Source organism: Chenopodium quinoa, unplaced genomic scaffold, assembly GCF_001683475.1.
Source record: "Chenopodium quinoa cultivar QQ74 unplaced genomic scaffold, ASM168347v1, whole genome shotgun sequence".
In the NCBI taxonomy this organism is placed as follows: Eukaryota; Viridiplantae; Streptophyta; class Magnoliopsida; order Caryophyllales; family Amaranthaceae; genus Chenopodium; species Chenopodium quinoa.
This window is the reverse complement of record NW_018743292.1, coordinates 1257683-1269898: the sequence shown is the minus strand read 5'-3', so window position 1 is coordinate 1269898 and position 12216 is coordinate 1257683. Positions and strand designations below refer to the sequence as shown.

The 12216-nt window shown below is 33.7% G+C and overlaps 1 protein-coding gene across 1 annotated transcript; it reads left to right on the top strand.

The window, feature by feature from the left end:
• The first annotated feature begins 6533 nt into the window (after positions 1-6533).
• Positions 6534-12160, top strand: LOC110736209 (tRNA-specific 2-thiouridylase MnmA-like). Its single transcript, XM_021916373.1, has 10 exons — positions 6534-7045; positions 8318-8392; positions 8473-8526; positions 8649-8727; positions 8840-8967; positions 9084-9167; positions 9567-9650; positions 10262-10413; positions 10867-11017; positions 11534-12160. Exons 1-10 carry the CDS (start codon positions 6677-6679, stop codon positions 11867-11869), a joined length of 1512 nt encoding a protein of 503 aa, XP_021772065.1. The 5' UTR covers positions 6534-6676; the 3' UTR covers positions 11870-12160.
• Positions 12161-12216: the final 56 nt, after the last annotated feature.

Genomic DNA, 12216 nt, shown 5'->3' with positions numbered 1-12216 from the left:
AACCTTAGCAGATCAAAAGAGAATATAGTCAAGCATCCTAATGCTTTTCATACCATATAGCCTCCAAATATCACATCAGAAAGAAAATAGCTATAAAGGGCTACATCATAAAACTAAAAACAGACAGTAACTGCTGCAGGAGACCTAATCATAACAAATTAATACAATGGGCGCCTATAGAAATTTTATCACAGGCACATCCTTTTTTTCATACTACCCCATCTCCTAAATCCGAAAATAATAGTCACATTCTATATTGTTTGTAAAACTTTGAACTTTGCCGTATTTCCCTTAATGACAGCTTCAAGTACAATCACTAAAAAATTTTACAAGCCTAAACTTATGGCATGATTGACACAGAAAACTCTAAATGGTGAATGATATATCATATGTAGTATATATGTACGATATTTATTTATAATATTATGACACAATACCATATATACAAAATGATCTATCCCTAATCGAATGTGGTTAATTTAAGAGATATGGATCAAGTATAAAATAGAGATGATTAACAAAGTCTAAGATTAAATATTCATAAAGAAAAGTGAAGGTGACTGCAACAGGAAGGTAACATAAACAAATGTATCTATCCATGAAGATAGAGTTGAAGACATACTGTAAATAGCTATAGATATGGGTGCAACACTAATAAGATTGTATGCATAACATGCAAGCTACTCAATAGAATGAACTTTCCCATGCTTTCATTGGACAATAATTTATCAGAAAACAAAATCAAACAATAAAAGAACTGAAATAGTACCAAAAAGAAAGCACTCCATTACCTTTTTCTTCTCTTTTTTTTTTAATTTTATAAATGAATACCACAAACAAAACCAAAAATAATAAAAATTATTTATTTATTTTTTTCCTTAAAAAAAGAATAGATAACATGGAAGCTACTCCAAGGGAAATAACTTTAATTCTGATGCTTTATCTTTACTGTAGTCTAGAGTCTTTATCTTGGGCAAGCAAACATGCCCTGTTCAAAAATCATGAGTAGCAGGCCCAATTGTGGAAAGAAAACTATATACTATATTCTATTCTTTGCAGGCCAGAATTATATTGTCTATAAGTCCATTACATTAGAATTTTATTAGACAAAAATATAAAATTGAAAATTTTATTTGAATAAATAAATTTAGAAGAAGTTAACTTGAATTTTGAATAATATAAGGACCACCTGGACAATTCTGAACACACAAATCACCTGCTAAAATAAACAAAAGGAAGTGCAATGATGCCAATAGACAAAAAAATATGACTAAAAGAGCAACCTTAAAATTAGGGAGGAGATTGTAAACATTTTGGCATGTGCCTTTAATGATTATGTTCAATCTTTCACCAAATTGATGAATTATAAAAATGGGTGCAAAGTTAAATATGATAATCTTGCTTAGCTATATTTTATAAAGGTTAGAGTCGTGGACAATGGTAATGTTTTAAGTGAAAACTCTAAAATCGCAATCCTAAAATTTAAAACAAAAATTGGAATACAAAAATGACAGCCCAAAACAAAGTATCAACCCAATACACAATATTAATGCTTCAACATATGACATAACATATCTATCATTTTAAACTACGAGTTCATCCAATCCAAAATCACCCCAACAAGAAAAAAGTCCATTATAACTCTCATTGTGTCACGTTGATCATTTCTCGTTGAGAAACATATGTATTTAGACTAGTAAGTCGTAACCCATATTATTGCTAGGAGGGCGATCTGGTTTCCGATTATTGATATGGTTGATTAAGTGTCTTAACATTGATTTTGAGTAATCCCTAATGCATGTACAATCCCAAAAACATAAAAGGGAGTGACAATTAAAACGTGCATGTAATATGTATCACTTTCACCTCTTTCTACCACTTTTTTTCCATGTCAAACCCCTTTTTCAGCATCAAATTTTAGAATAAATTAAGTCCATTATTTCCTCTCCTAACTTTTGTGAATTTTCAGTCCAATAACGTAAAATTGCAGAATTCAACAGTCATAAACACCTAGAAAATCAAAATTTATAAATTTTTACAGTGCAATCACATTTTCAGTATGATTTTATCAGCAAATCTTACATCCTAAGCAAAAAGCTAATCCACATTTCACAAAAGTTTAAATCATAGGAAATCATACTTCATTTTTAATCAGGTTACAGTATAAATGAAAAAATTCGATGTGCAAATTGAATAATTAAACTTAAACCAATATATTAAGCAGGAAAATGAGAAATACCTCACATTTTATCGGAATGGATTTGAAGAAATTGTTAGCCATTAGGTTGCAATTGGGGGTCTTAGGTTCGAGACTTGGGAGCGGAACAACATTTGTTGGGAGAGTTTTTCTTTCAATTAGGCTTAACCCGACTATATCCGAATAAGTTGAAGTGCCCCTTAATTACCGGATATGCTTGCATAAAAAATTCTCTGTACTTTGCAATTGGACAGCGCGGAGGCGTGACGATCAAGCTTCATCGGGTGAAATTTTTTTTAGTTTGAAAAAAAAAATAAAGAAAAAGTTTTTAGTTAACGAGTTGGGCTGTATATTTCAGTTAATCAAACTAAAGAATGGGCCAAATTTTGCTAAGCTGCTTTTGAATTTGTCAGAGGGCCTGTTGGTGAATCATATCTAACTAAATAATGGGCCATTGTAAAAGGCTAGATACAAGCTAGGTATTTGAATTTTTGGGCTTGTATGGTTTACTATCATTTTTTTTTTCCAACCAAGGGTAGGGATGACAATCTAGTCTGAAAATAATCCAATCCCATCCAAAAAAAAAATTGAGCCAAATTCAAATTGAAGAATTTGTATCCAACTTGTTATGAGTAGGACAAGTAGCATACAAGGCTTTTTTTTTTTTTTTTTTTTTTTTTTTTTTTTTTTTTTTTTATGGATCATTAGATTTGTTATTGAAACAAATTGGGTGAAAACAAGATCAAGAGTCGAATGGTGGAATTTCTAGTTGGATTATCAGAATCGGATGTCGGAGTCAAAAGTCACCAACAAGTTATAAAGTCGGTGGTGAATTATGCGTGATCAGGGAAGATAAAAGGCAAGGAATTAGTTGATTAACGTTTATTGAATACTCAAGTTGTAGATAAAAAATCACACTTGTTCGATCATGAATATAAGGTTGCAACTTGCAAGTCAATTGCATGGAAGGCAACATCCTTCAAGATCACAATGTATATTCAAAATCTTGCCACCCACTTGCTTACTGTATCATTAAAAAAAAAAAAAGATTATATTCAAAAATAAGTTAATTATAAATTAATAAATTAGATGATGTGTTTAGGTGAAATGCAAATTATCCATTCTCATTCTCTCTATTACCCAAAATAAAGACTAGGTACATAATATCTTCAAATAAATCCCAGATTTAAACTTCCCTTTTCTAGCCCCCACATAATGATCAATCATGTCTTGCCCTTTATAAAGTGGGTCCCAATTCATACACACCATTTCATGTATTTTTCTTGCTTTCATTATATTTCCAAAGCTTAATTAATTAATTTGATATTTTCTTCCTCAAAATCATTTTTAGATAATTTTTTTTTTTGTTGTAACAAAGTTGGAAGATGTTGATGCTAGAAGCAGCAATTTCAGCAGTGCCATTGATATTGTTGATCCCTCCGATGAGAAGATTTAGCATTTTTGTTATAAAATTTGAAGACCTATTTCAAGATTTCGTTGCTCAAACTTCTGTAATATATAATCGCCTTCAATCTGTAGGTTCTCTTATTTTTTATGCTTCTTCCTCTCGTACTAGGCGATATCAATATTAAGCTTTATTATTGGCTTGGATATGATGGTTAGTTTTGTTGAAACAATTTTGTATATATTCAAAAGAAATCGAGGAAAGAATTTTCAGATCGTATTGTTGTTGTTGTGGTGCAAAGTAGTCCATCTGAATTTTCAAGTACGTAGTATTAATTCAAACTATACTTCTATATGATCATTATAGACTATTAATTTCCATAGGTGTGTACTAACTACTACGTATATGTTATGATGGATCACTTTTTTAAAAATCCTATAAAATTTTTACAATTTTATTTAGATTTTTTTTAATGAAGTTATTTACAAAGTAAATTATTATAATAATGGTAAGTACGTATTGGGTAAAATGTTTTATTTTTCTTTGAATTCCATGTGTTTATTTTTTCACTATTGCCAAATTTAATGCACTAAAGTTTTACATCATGTAGTGATTTTTAGTAAATTTTCAAATTTGCTGTGTGTTGTAATCTCCATTGAAATGATTAATCGGTTGGATCTAAAAGACAGGTTATTCATTCACTTTTATATTAAAGTTTGTAAAACTAGCTCATGTTACTAAATTTTCATTTGTAATAAGCAAGTTGTGAGACGTAATAACAATCGTATCACGCAATTATGGAAGCTGGATCATATCATTTTCGACTTAACTTGTTATTGCGTTCTTTCTCACGTCAAGAAATACATCACACATTCACACATACTCCATTTGCCAAACTACCAACCAATAGAATGTAAATATGGGACACTTGGTTACCTAATACTTTTTTTTCTTCCAAATCTCATTTTTAATACATTCAGAGTACACTTCCTCTTGCAACGAGGGACTCCTAAAATATCCTTTTTTTTCTCCTTCACCCATGTTAAAAAATATTAAAAAAAAAAAAAAGACAAAACAAATGAAGGGTGTAATAACTTGTTGGAACATTAATCTCAAAACAAATAGAATTAAATGACCAAAGGTATAGCAATAGAGATAAAACCTCTCTCCTCATTCCTCTCTCCTAAAACCCTAGCCTCCATTGTTGATTTTAAAGGGTTTCCATCAATTTAATTGGTGGAAAGCCCAAATAATAATTGTTTAAGTTTTTCTAGGTTTATAATAATGCTTCCTCCCTTGAAAAAAAAAGGGTTTTCGATCTCCTTCGAAAGACAAGGGTTTTTCGACCTCCTTCGAAATACAAGGTTTGTCTCCTCTTTTCGAGGGAGAATTTTCTTAGGTTTAAATCTATGAGAATAGATCTAATGGATTGTCGTGAAATTAATTCGTTGGTGGAAAATTATACGAGATTGCAAAGGTTATTAATTTTTCGAATACAATCAGATGAATCAGAAGGAAAACACTGCACCCCTGCGGCTACAAAGGATCGTTAGATTGTCTCTCCAACAAGGCTGTATTTTCCAGCGATATAAGCAGAAGATGTTCCACAATGCAAGATCTAGTTGACGATCGTGGTTTTTATGAAGGAATTTTTTATTTGATTCAATATCTTATATATTTGTTAAAGTCGAATTTCGTTTGTAAATGTCGTATGACTTCTTATTAATCAATTATTTTTATTAGTAAAAAAAAAATGACTAAAGGTAATTCTTTAACAAAACTATTAAAACCCCCATCACTTAAGTGCCTATTCAATTTAGAAAAAGTAATTTCTTTAATTATATGGTGTTATAGGAATATTTAATTTATTTTACAAAGAAGTATGAGGAATACACTAATTACATTCCCATTCCAATTTTCCATATAATCATAACTTCATATTTCATAGGATAAATTGTTAAAAACTACCCACCTAATAGGTCATTTTGTCAACAACTACTCACTTAAAATTTTTATAAAAAAACCTATACCCTCTAAATTTAAAAAGTTCGAGTAGCACGACCTGTTTTCTGGCAAGTGTGGGTGAATTTAATTTTTTTCCCTCCAAAACTTAAGCCTAAATCTTGTATATAACAATCAACCTCATCTCAATTACAACGACTCAATCTAAAAACACAAAATTTTCAAAATTTCGCCAATTGAAGACTGGTAAAGTAATTGTGGTTTTAATTAAGAGATATGTAATGCTTCTAAATTGATGTTCAATTCACTTGTGTTGGCTTCTTAATTGTGTGATTCATCATTTCGCGTTTAAGATTTGGAAGGATAAACAAAAACGAGCCCTACTCGCCGGATTTTGTTGCCAAAAACCAAAATGGGTAGTGCCAGTCAAACTTTTTAAATTTAGTGAGTAGGTTTTTTGATTAAAATTTTAAGCGAGTAGTTGTTGACAAAATGACCTATTAGACGGGTAGTTCTTGACAATATTTCCTATTTATAAGAAATAAGTTACGCTAATTAGCTTAGTTGGTCAAATTATAGGGTAATACAAAAAAAAAAGTATTTTTTTTTAAAAAAACCTTAACTATGTCGTTCGATCTTTCTTTTCAAAGGTATTGAACTAAGATTTTGAATTAAAATATTGTATACATTATATTTGCAGCGGACATCCTATAGCAGGAAGTAACTGTTTAAATAGCATGTAGCTATAAGCTATCAACTAGCAGTAGTTGCCTAGTGTGTTAATTGTTAGCCGTCAAATGAGTTGTTGATACTTGATAAGTACTTGTAATTTCTCTAACATTGCCTGCTATCTTTGGAGCATTAACATTCTTGACGTTTAAGAAAAGCTACCTCCAGCACTACTTTACTGCTACATTGTCAAACACTCGTATTAGTGCCAATATTAGGATTTAGGAATGTTTTGTGAATCAACCTCTTTAATCTTAGGGATGGTACCCAGTATCTAAGATCCGATAGTCCACACCGAAACCTCATCAACATCGGTACAACCCATATAACCGTAACAGCGGGAAGTAACTGAAGCAAACGAGTCTACCCGCCGGAAAAACACAATGCTATTGAGACACACCACCAGAGCGATGACCCCTTTCTCTCTCCTCCCTTCCCTCTCTTTATCTCTCCTCTTTTCCCCAAAGCCTTCCCTCATCATCCCTAAACCCTCCTTAAACCCTAATTTTCCCAAATTCACTTTAAATTCTCGACCATTTTCTCTCTCCTCTGCAACAATTTCCCCAACTTCTTCCCCCAATTCTCAAACCCTAGATTTCAATGTCGAACCTTACTTGTCGTGTTCGATGCCTGGTAATCGCCTCAAAGTTGCTGTTCTTATTAGTGGTGGTGTTGATAGTAGCGTCGCTTTGAGACTTCTCCATGCTGCTGGTCATTCTTGCACTGCTTTCTATCTCAAAATTTGGTTTCAGGTTTAATTTGTTATTTTATCTCTTCATTTTACCTGCATTTTGTTGAATTTATGGCTGAATTTTGGTGTTTGAATTGTTTAATCTTTAATTTGATGCTTTCTCTCTTCATTTCACCTGCATTTTGTTGAATTTGTGGCTGAATTTCGGTGTTTAAATTGCTTAAGCGTTGAATTGCCTCTTTTTGTGTTGATGTAAATTTGTTTGTTTTGCATTTTGGAATCGATTGTTCATATGTTTTGCCTTTTCTTACTTTATCTGTTGGATTGATTGATTGTTCTATGCTCTGGTTATTGTGAGTTTTTGATTGAGTTAAGGGAATTGAGCTGTGCCAATACAATCGGCAATAATTGTGTGTTTATCAAAATGGAATTTGGTATCTATGTGACTATGCCTGTGTAATACGCTTTAAGCTGTATTATGTCAACACTCAACAAAGATAAGAAGACAGAACTAAAGTCGCTATTCTTTTGGAGATTTTATGGGAAAGTGAAAGTGTTGAATTGATCAGTGATTCAGTGACTTATATTAATAGGAAGATAAGGAGATAGCGGCCAAATGTTACTGCTTTGTTATGTGCTGATTTAAATTGGTATATGGTATGCTATGCCTTAGAACTTTAGAAGTGACTTATGTTGAGTTATTGTTGATGTTATTATGTTAATCTTGTAAGAGCCTATTCTTTCATGCTCTGTGTTTAGGATGTTAATAACTTGTGGACTTGAAACAGTTTTTACAAATTTGTGACTCTAATCAAACAAGAGAAACGTGTCATGCTTTTGATGTGTTCAACTATAACACTGTGTGGATAAGAGGAAATGGAAAGAAAAGGAGGGAAGGGAAAAGAGGGGAACAAGTTCCCTTATTTGGGTAAGAGGTTGAGGGAAGGAAGGGGAGGGAGAGGGAGGGAAAACCCATTTTCCCTCCCTCTTTAATAAACACCATTTCTTCAAAACTGAAGAGATTTGGAAGGAAGTTGTACTCCACCTTCCCCCTCCCCTTCCTCCTCTTTCCCTTCCCTTCCTTTCCCTCCTATCCACCTAGCCAAACAAAGTGTAAATGTCCTAAATGACAAGCTCAATTTCCCTGTATACTGCTGATTACATTATTTGTGACTTGCAATTCTGAAGGTTAATCAAGATTCAACTTCTGAAAATTCTTGTTGAAGATTCTTGAAACATGCAAACGTTTATTCTAATGCCTGATGATAAGTCACATAATTTGTCTCTTTTTTTTTTAGACTTGTGCTATTAACTTAAATGTTGATTTTTGCAGGAGGACTTTGAAAATTATTGGTCTGAATGCCCATGGGAAGATGATTTGGGATATGCTAAGGCTGTTTGCAATCAGGTAGCTCTCTAAGTACTTAAGTAGTGGTTTCTGCGGTTGGTATTTGTTTCCAACTGAACTGGAAGGACATTTTTTTCCAGGTTGATGTTCCATTGGAAGTCGTGCATCTGACTGATGAATATTGGGAAAAAGTGGTATTGTTTTCCGTGTCGCATAGGCGTGTTTTCTAGTTGCCATATGTTTTATGCACACATCTTAGCCTTCTTTTTCTTTGCATGTGTTCTTAAGGCTTGAGACTCATGGGACTATCTATTAGGTCTCTTACATTATTGAAGAGTATCGAAATGGGCGTACTCCTAATCCTGATGTGCTCTGTAATACAAGAATAAAATTTGGTTAGTAGCTTGCCCTCTTTGCTGTGTAAAGGAATGAGTCTGGAAATTGGATGATGATATTCTTGTTCACAGCTGTGTTATCCTTACAGTTCATCTTCTTTTTTTCTTTCAGGTGCATTTATGGATGCAATTAGCAGTTTGGATTTTGATTATGTAGCCTCAGGACATTATGCAAATGTGATTCATCCGTCGATTGATGCACTGGATAATCCTTCTGTTCTGGAGCTGTCAAGGGATATGGTTATTATGTCGTCTGTTTTTATTCTGTTTTCTTCTTGATCTTATATTGTTAGTGCCAAGTGGTAGCTTCCGACAATTCACACTTAACTATTCTTTTTGAATCTTTGATACCTCAGGTCAAGGATCAAACTTATTTCTTGTCACACCTAGATCAACGTCAGCTTAAACGCCTTATTTTCCCTCTGGGATGTATATCAAAGGTGAGAGTGATTTGTTTGTTTGTGCTTAGTTGCTTACCAAACTGACTACTGGAGCTAATACCTATCAATTCGGCGGTTGGTTTAACCAATAAGATAAGTTGATGAGTCTTTAGCATGAAGTAAATACAATTACAAGTGCATTATGCTAAAAGTATCTAACCATGTTGTACAGTGGTGTAAGTGGCTGGTGAAGTGGACTTGTTAATTGTTGAGGTTCCTTCGAGGAAGATTTGTGCTGTAGCCATATACTTTAATACTTAGGATGTATATTCATTCTGGAGTCTGCTGAATAATTATTGTTCACTACTTTGCTTTCCTCATATCTTGAACCTTTTGTTGTCTGGCATTTTGCATTCTTAGATTTGTTTTTCATTAATACATGTGTTGACTTACTTTCAGGATGAGGTCCGTAAACTTGCTAGCGAATTTTCTCTACCCAACAAAGATAGAAAGGATTCACAAGGAATATGCTTCCTTGGAAAAGTATGTTTAACAAATTAATATTATTGGTGAAGGTTTGTTTGCTGTACATTGGTGTTTGAAGTCGTCTTCCTTTTCATGCTTCAATGCAAACATGGAATTTAGATGTCTGATTTCTCTTGACTTGAGTTTAAACACTTTCTTCTAGTTTTTATTCAACTTGAAATCTACTGTGTGCTGTATTATGTGATTAATCTGCATGTGTTCAACATGATGATTTTCTTTTCATCTTGACGAGTCACAAAATTTAGTACTGGATATTAGGATGTCATTTTGCTTGTTAAATTACATTTAAACTCATTCCCAATACTACTCTTAATGACTAGCTATCAAATGAGCCGTAATATATATATATATATATATATATATATATATATATATATATATATATATATATATAATTTCCCTTTATACTCGTATACTGCTACTCCATACTGCTTTTGGTCCTTGTTTGTTTTGTTTATACGTTGTGCTTTGCCTGTATAGATGGAAAAATAAACTCTATTGCTTTGCTAGCATGTATTGATTTCTATTACGTAATTGTGTATCAGTTCTTGTTCTCTCTTGAGATTGTATCCTTACTGCTGCCTTATACAGGCTCCCTTCTATTTCAGATAAAATTCAGTGACTTTGTTGCACGGCATATTGGTGAGATGGAAGGTGTCATGTTGGAAGCTGAAACAGGAGATTTTCTTGGGAATCACCGTGGATTTTGGTTTTACACAATTGGTCAACGCCAAGGCCTACGCCTTCCTGGGGGACCATGGTATTTTCTTTCCCATAATTCAATTGTACAGATCCATTATTCTTTTTGGGTTTAGTAATCAGTGTGCAGATGAATTTTTTTCTAAATCATAAACAAATGATGTATCCATGACTCTGTATTTGTCCAGTGTGTACCTTTTAGGGAAGATATTTTTTTGGTTAATTTTTGTGCAGATGAAAGTGTTTTATTTATTTTTTATTTATTTATTTTTTAATTGCCTTGCAAGGTTTTGGGGAAAAAATTTGCTGTTGATGGGACATGAGGGGATGAGACTGTGAGAGGGGGGGAGAGAGAGAGAGTTACTTTTGTGACCGATAAGCTTAGATTTAGATTATAAATGTTGGTCCTCTTGTCCCTCCCTATAATTTTCCCATATCCGTGTTCTCAACTGTGCTTTACATTTATCTTTAAAATTTGCCTCTCTTTGACAACCTGTTTTTTGTGGGTGTATAGGTATGTTGTACAAAAGGACATTAAAAATAATGTAGTGTTTGTGTCAAGAAACTATTATTCAGTTGACAAAAGAAGGCGTGTATTTCGTGTTGGATCTTTAAAATGGCTTGGTGGCTTTCCCAAAGACAACATGAGTGAGCTACAGTGCAAGGTAATGGCCTTGAAGCAGAGATTTTTTTATATCAAACTATCATGTATGGAGTAGCAGTTCAGGTTCCATGTTTGATTTATTGTTGTTTATCATGGGGTGGCAATAGGCCGTTGAAAATGCCCTTTTTATTATTTCTAGGGCATGGCTACATACTTCTATGTTCCCAACTTCTTCAGACATTGCCATAGGCAGAAGCCCTATGCACTGTATGGTTACTATGAGAACCAGCAAGAACTGCATCTTTAAAGTGCTGACTGCTGAAAGGTGTTTTTAGCATCAACATTCGATGAAATTCCAAACTCTGGTGTAGCTGCATTGGAATCACGAAAAACAATTATCTTGTGCTTCATGATTATCTTATGTAGACCTTCATTTTTTTTTTGGTGGGGGTGGGGATTGTTTGTGTGTGACTGTGTGGAGTGTGTGGTGTGGTGGGAGTGGGTGGAGTCAATGATGAAATGATGCTACTGTTAATTGTCTCACAGGTCATCTTACCCACTATATCTCTCTTTTTAGGTTCGACATGGTCCTAGCTTTTATTCCTGCAGTTTGACAATGGTATCTGGTGAAAACTGCAATGGAGATGTAGCTGTTGTCCATCTGTCAGAAGACGATCAAGGCTTGGCTGCTGGTCAGTTTGCTGCCTTCTACCAAGGGAAGACATGCATTGGCTCTGGCGTAATACTTGAGTCCTGGGATGAGGAAGGTTTCCCAGTTTGTGAGAAGGCTCTTGAAATCGCCAGAATGGAAGACAAGTCAAAGCTCGGAAATCCTGTAAAAATCAAGGTTAAACCAGAGGAACCTAAAGTGGATACCTACGAGAAGGTGGAAGTATCAATTCAGCAAGTGTGATTAGTAGATGAGTTGAAGCTGAACAGGGGGTGACTGGCAGCCTATCGCCTAGTTGGATGCACCAGCTGAAACACAAAATTTTGCAGTTTTAGTTATCTTGTCTGTTATTCCACAGGATGATGAGGTTTCAAATTTGTTGTATATGAAGTACAACTATTTTTTTTTTCCCAGTTTAAGGTAGCAGGTTCCACAGGGCAGTGTACTGAAGTTGTACTTCACAATTTATAACTTGCATCTGGTACATGATCTTGTCTCAATGGGATTTGTTATGGGCTGTCCGGTTGTTTATTACGATATCATCTTTTGCCAAGACAGCTTGTAAATTGACTTCAAAACTACTCTAATAC

Excerpts from the sequence above, each read along its gene's own strand:
- LOC110736209 (XM_021916373.1), top strand. The coding sequence starts at position 6,677 with ATGCTATTGAGACACACCACCAGAGCGATGACCCCTTTCTCTCTCCTC. Across the intron at positions 7,046-8,317 it reads ATCTCAAAATTTGGTTTCAG|GAGGACTTTGAAAATTATTG; the intron begins GTTTAATTTGTT and ends TGATTTTTGCAG. Across the intron at positions 10,414-10,866 it reads CGCCTTCCTGGGGGACCATG|GTATGTTGTACAAAAGGACA; the intron begins GTATTTTCTTTC and ends GTGGGTGTATAG.